At 40.2% G+C, this 6,879-nt stretch overlaps 1 protein-coding gene across 1 annotated transcript; it reads left to right on the top strand.

Annotated features, from left to right (window-relative positions):
- Positions 1 to 2,036: 2,036 nt before the first annotated feature.
- Positions 2,037 to 5,981, top strand: barhl2 (BarH-like homeobox 2). The gene is made up of 3 exons (XM_048252797.1): positions 2,037 to 3,002; positions 4,238 to 4,463; positions 5,335 to 5,981. Exons 1-3 carry the CDS (start codon positions 2,456 to 2,458, stop codon positions 5,645 to 5,647), a joined length of 1,086 nt encoding a protein of 361 aa, XP_048108754.1. The 5' UTR covers positions 2,037 to 2,455; the 3' UTR covers positions 5,648 to 5,981.
- Positions 5,982 to 6,879: the final 898 nt, after the last annotated feature.

Raw genomic sequence — 6,879 nt, 5'->3', positions numbered from 1 at the left:
ATTCGTGCAGAATACGAGAATGCAACTATTTAGATTATAGAAACATTACATTTACAGTAGGTTATATTAAATACTCTTCATAAACTCCAATAGAGTTATTATGTTGCCTAACAGATAAAACTATAAAAGGATAAACTCATCTGTTTTGATATATGAACAATTGCATTAGGAAAAATTCAGAAACATGAATCACCTCAAAATCCATTTTTACAGACTGAATAAATTAGTTTAGCACCGCTTTTAAATCAGCAGATTTTTACGGCTGTTATTAGCAAGTACTTCACAGCTATCGCACAAGACTGGTAGGCTATATCTCTGAATTAAACAGTGAAAACTGTAATATTTCACATGATGCCTTGTGCGAACATGAGACAGGCGATGACTGGCACCCAGATCCTATGAGAGGGATTAGCCTACGCATATTTCAAAGGACAAACCTATGGCGACTCCCACGACGAACTATCAATACAGCAGCATATCTCCAGCTGGATCAATTGCAGATGGTGTCTCAAAATAGCCCTGGCGCAAGAGTGTGGCGGTCACAACAACCTGCAGGGGAGAGAGAGAGCAGAGCGGCTGGCTGGTGAGCTGGGTTCCTGGCCACACAGGTGGACCAAAGCGCACGTCCTTCATTTGGAGAGGAGCTTTATGAGCACGCTTACAAAATAAGTATTAAGAGGTGTACAGAAGCATAACCAACTTGTTTTTCCTGCTAAGACTGAGATAAAAACAAATATAGGCCAAATATAAAATGTAACAAAAGACAACAACTACACTACAAACAGTTGCATATCACTGTTCGTTAACATTGATTAGTAATGTTAATACTCATTCACAATTCTATAATAATAATAATAATAATAATAATAATAATAACAACAATAATAATAATACAAGTACTACTACTACTACTACTAATAATAATAATAATAATAATAAATAGTTGTAATTCAATTAGTACCATCGATCTGTCTTTCGATCCAGTTGAGAGGCCTTGAAAAAATGAATCTTGAACAGGCTATTTGTGAACGTTCATTAGCGCCACATAATTACTGTACTAATTAAGACGACACGGCAGTTGACGAGGATTGTTGCGCTGTCATGACAGTCCACATCGCACCAATATTCAACAAGAGGTGAAGGCTCCGCAGCCCCCACGCTGACACTCATTTGAGCATCCCTGCAAAAAAAGAAAACGTCCCACCCCCTCTGATAGGATGCAAGTCCCACACTTAAGCACATATTTAGGATAAATAATGAAGTCGAAATAAAACACAAAGCCAAAAGGCAGACGCGTAAATTTATCAAGAGGAGAAGTGCACGCGGGGTATTTTGCCGGGCAAATGTCATGTGCAATATTCACCACCGCAGTTTCCCCTCGAGCTGTGTAGAATCATTGCTTACACTCAAAGGGCCTGACATGGACAATATCACCACGAGCCCGTCATGCAGCATATCTCTAACAGAAAAATTGCTAAGCTGCGATTTCTTCCCGTTACTGACGTGCTTCTCTGAGTCGACTGGGGAAGATGAGAGCTGCCAAATTAAGTGTAACGAATGGAACTCTCCCGCTGCTGCTGTCTCAAAATATATTCTACATTTTAAAGAGCTATAAACGCGCGAAAAGAAGTTTTGGAATTAACCACGAATGTCGCCGATAAAAAATAGACACCAAATAGCAAACACAATGACAATGTTTTGAAATTAAAAAACAGCAGTCTTCGACGTCTACTCAAATCGCAGCAAACTCTTAGCAATTTACAGTAGCCTAGTCACGTGCATTTAAAATGATACACATTCCAAGACATTTATTTTCCCCTATAGGTGATGCTAGATAGTGGGAAGATTATTGCTAAGACAGAGCATTCAGAATTCAATGACTGGCTCCAAATTGTCATGATAAGGTAAAAAGTCACTGATTGGTTGGATGCTGGTGCCGTCAAGGCGCAGCCAATGGCAGAGGCCAAGGGGAGTCGCGTTGTGTGTTATAATGAAGGAGAAAATATTGGTTGCCTTCGCTGGGGCCGTGACGTCAACTTAGGAAGTCATTGTAGAGCAACACTAGGACGATTACTAGCAAAAAGCGAGCGTGTTGTCGAGGAGTTAGCCCCTCAGAATCTCTCCACACCTCAACTTTGAGAGAAAGTTCAATAACCGTAACAAAAGGACGTGGACTACACAGACTCTCCGCTTTCTTGATTCCACTCTGAATGTAATCACATCTTGGAGCGGCACCTCCAGTTGAACGCTATTCTTTAAATTAAGAGGATTTCATTTGTTGACTTGATATGCGTATTTTTGCAAGATCTGCTGGTTCGTATTTTTTAAAACATTTCCATCGCCAGGGTTGGTAATTTTTTGCATCGTTAACACGTATTTTATTCTTTATTGTTAACCACTTTATTTGGGGGAAGTTGTTATGAAGACCACTTAAACGTCGTCTGTCTCCCTTACTATGGAAGGATCCAGCGGGTCTAGTTTTGGAATAGACACTATTTTATCCTCGGCCAATTCGGGTAACCCTGTACTAATGAACGGAGATTTTCGCCTGGGTGACAGCAGGACGGATTTCAGGTGCCAAGCAACGCCGTCACCATGCTCGGAGATAGACACAGTGGGCACGGCCCCTTCGTCCCCCATCTCGGTCACCATGGAGCACCCCGACCCGCAAATGGTGCAAGAGAACCTCCAGCACCATCATCTCCATCATCACAACCAGGCGCAAAGTTTGCAGCTCTCGCCCCAGCAGCAGCAGCAGCTCGCAGCGGCTGGCTGTGTACCACGGACTGCCACCTCTTCATTTTTAATCAAAGACATTTTGGGCGACAGCAAGCCACTCGCAGCGTGCGCACCTTACAGCACTAGCGTGCCCTCACCTCATCACACCCCCAAAGCGGAACACTGCTCACCGTCAGACGGCTTCAGGCCCAAACTGGAGCAGGATGAAAACAGAGGGAAGCTGGACAAAAGAGATGATATGCAGAACGACATAAAATGTAACGGTAAGGTTATTCAACAGATCAGCATTTGTTCAGATACCTTTGAGGGTGCACATATGTTTGGGGGGGCAAATGCAAAATTTCACATTTTGGATTTTTATTTCCAGCCTGTCAAGATTGTTATGGTGATTTAGTTTTATTCTTAAGCCAGTCAAAGCTCCCCAATCCACATTCTGCTACAAACTCAACACATGTTTACAAAGGCCTGATTAAACAAGAAATCATGAAAAACAGGCCTACTAGTTTTATGTAGGAAAATCAGCAAATATCCACAGCAGGAAAATATTTTATTGTAAACAGTAATCAGCCATATATATCATTAAACTATGCATTTCACCACATATATATATATATATATATATATATATATATATATATATATATATATATATATATATATATATATATATTAATCTTAATAACAACATTCTTCCTAAAATTAATTTTCCATTTGCCTCTTTAACGCAAAGCCAGGCCTTAGAGTCCTAATACGTCCTATTTATTTTGCCAGTCCTTTAAACTAAACAAACCTGTTTTAGAACCATGTTTATTTACTTGATTTGCTGTATCCGGGCCTGTATGAAATAATAGTTGCTGTCTGTCAGCAAGGTTCCCTCTTATTAGCATAACAGCACGGAAAACAGATGTAAAGCCTGGCCATTTTTCCCCGGTGCGGGAACCTCCCTAGTGGGTCAATTAGAGAGATTATTGTTCTTCCTAGAGGGGGGATCATGGTGCACCGCAAAAACTGCTACAAATAGAGACGGATTGACGAATCGATTTCCCACTTTATATCCTGAGAAAAATAAAATATCGCCTATATTCCATTCACTTGAAGATTGTTTTCTGTATGTTTTCGACAACTTTATTTCTATGTTCTCGGATGATTGTCTGACATTTTCATTAAGACATCTTTTTAAAAGATAAAATTATGTAGGCCAACAATTGACGTCAAATTTAATTGAGAGATTCAATTAGATACAGATTTAATTGAGAGATTCAATTTTTGGAAAGTTTCTGTCCAAGACCGAACATGTCAGGCCCCACTGCTCAAATGCCTACCTTATACACCTGTATCAAATGCCTACGACACCTGATAATATGCCTCGACCATTTTTTTACTAGATACATTCTTCTTACAAATAGGCCTACCTTGCACCACTGATAGACGTGACCATGGCTATATTTATAACACACTCGGCTATACCTTGACATTTGTGCATTTTTGTTTTTCTCAGGAACAAAAGAAGAAGGAGACCGTGAGATCTCCAGCAGTAGAGACAGCCCGCCGGCGCGCAGCAAGAAGCCCCGCAAGGCGCGGACAGCCTTTTCTGACCATCAGCTCAATCAGCTGGAACGCAGCTTCGAGCGCCAGAAGTACCTCAGTGTGCAGGACCGCATGGACCTCGCGGCCGCACTCAACCTTACCGACACACAGGTCAAAACCTGGTACCAGAACCGACGGTATGTATTCATTATTATTGTTATCATTATTATTATTAATAATAGTAATAGTAAAACTATTATGAAGTTATGTCTGTCTTGGTGTGGTTTATCAGTGAGGCGTGACCAAATAATCAGGACCCCGTAATAACTTAACATAGAGAGAGTAAAATACGTTTTTTTTTTCCTCACTCAGAATTTAAATTAGTTCTAAGTTAAAACATAATGAAAATGTGATATTGTCATTTTCAATGATGGTCTACTACTTGCTTTGTGAGAGAGTGTGTCGTGCGCAACCTATCTTACGTTAATGGAAATTACAGTTTACTGAGTTTGTCTGTGTCTGGAGGCGCCATTGGTGAATATCCTATTTTGGCACTGTGTGCAGGACCACTACAAGATGTGGTTGTCACTTGTCTTGTCAGCGCTTGTCTGTTGGTCGGTCGTGGCAAAAATTAGGTTTATTCATTAGCTGTGTCTGGGATGTGTGTGGTTAGTTGTGCTCTCGCATGCTTGGCTATTATGTTGGGCACCGAAAAAGAGTTATCTGAATTAATATAAACACAGTAGGCTATTCGTTGCATTTTATTTTTCTTGGAAACGGATTGTAGGTATTCGAATTAGATTCACTCCATGGAACTAGCATATTGGCTTCACCGATGACTTGCTTTGAAAAATAAAATAAAGGGGGCTAAGCATGAAAATGAAAAGATTCAGCATTGAAAGATACATTAATAAACATGTGCGTTGTATGGCTTACCCTAATTAGAAACATAACCGTCGATTCATGTTTCAAATAATTAGGCCTACCCAATTAAGGCATCGTTTTGGGAATTGGCAGAGTCTGAACCGGTTAAATAATTGATTTTGTTGTATTTTGATCTGATTTCAGGACGAAATGGAAGAGGCAGACTGCTGTCGGATTAGAACTCTTGGCCGAAGCTGGAAATTATTCTGCCTTACAAAGAATGTTTCCGTCGCCCTATTTCTACCACCCGAGTCTCTTAGGGAGCATGGACAGCACAACGGCAGCCGCCGCAGCAGCGGCAATGTACAGTAGTATGTACCGGACTCCTTCCGCCCCGCATCCTTCTCTTCAAAGGCCACTCGTCCCCAGGGTGCTCATCCATGGCCTTGGGCCTGGGGGCCAACCAGCGTTAAACCCACTGGCAAACCAGATTCCCGGTACGCCGCATCCACGGTAAAAAAAGAGAAAGAATTCAAAGACATTTAAACCATTTTTCTTTTTTCCACATGAGAATTATGGGACTGCGCTGAATTCTGAAAAAAGTCAAACCTTTTAAAAAGAGACAATTTACAGACCGTTTTACGGATGAAGAGCAAAAAGTACTATTTAATATGAACTGACGTGAACATGGACATTTACAAAGACCATGACAGAAAAAGGACTGTTCTCATGTCTGTCTGTTTTTGTTTTTGTTTTATTTTGTACAAATACACTTATACTAGCAAATAAACTTATAAAGTTTATTAGATGGAAAGAAAGGGTTGAATAAAGTCCGAATGATAACAAATCTATCCATCATCCATCGTCTGTTAAGTGATTATAGTTTTGGCTTGGAAGACCGCTGGAGTCTTGAAACATGGGAAGGAAGTTGAAATTATAATTATTATTATTTTACTAGTACTACTATTACTGTTATTATTATTATTATTATTATTATTATTATTATTATACCACAGTTGTCTGTGGTTTTCCACTAGGCTACATCAAGGCAAAAAACAACATGCCAACAGGATGGTACTACTACTACTACTACTACTAATAATAATAATAATAATAATAATACTTCGTTTTTTTTATTAGGCCTATAGAAATTGAACTGAAATGGAAGGTTTGGAATAGGCTCGTTGGAATAGGAATGGAATAGCCTAGTTAAGGAATATAGGCTAGCCTACTACAAATAACCTATGCACATCTATACCTCACAGTGATGAGACAATATTTAAGTCTATGAACTTTCAATCCATTCCACTTAACAAAACCATTCCCTGGATGTTCGCCCTTTAAAATAATAAAACAAAGTAAACAAATGTTACAATACATTTGTGGAATACACTTTACCAAACAATTCACAGAATCTTTTGAAAAAAATAAAGTTTGGCCGTAGGCATTCATGGGGGCGTCTTGGAAGGGAAAAAAAGTCTAAAGTGATTAGCATAGATGTGCATTGAAACGGTTGCACTGATCGGCTCACGGTATATGCATATTTAGTAGCTCTCTGACGATGAGAATAAATGGTGTGATGAGCTGCAAAAATGGGTTGCCCTGGGAATGTGCAACGCTGTCCCGGCTTGGCAGCTGTTCCGTGGGAGCCCAACGCCACAGACCACAGCGAAGAGCAGACAGCAGGCGCTGCGCTTCTCAGCGTGAGCGATCAAGAGGAAGGCCACAGGAATTAAAAGGGGAAAAAAA

Source organism: Alosa alosa, chromosome 9 (genome assembly GCF_017589495.1).
Source record: "Alosa alosa isolate M-15738 ecotype Scorff River chromosome 9, AALO_Geno_1.1, whole genome shotgun sequence".
NCBI lineage: Eukaryota > Metazoa > Chordata > Actinopteri > Clupeiformes > Clupeidae > Alosa > Alosa alosa.
The sequence above is the reverse complement of the archived record's forward strand: the minus strand, read 5'-3'. Positions and strand labels throughout refer to the sequence as shown.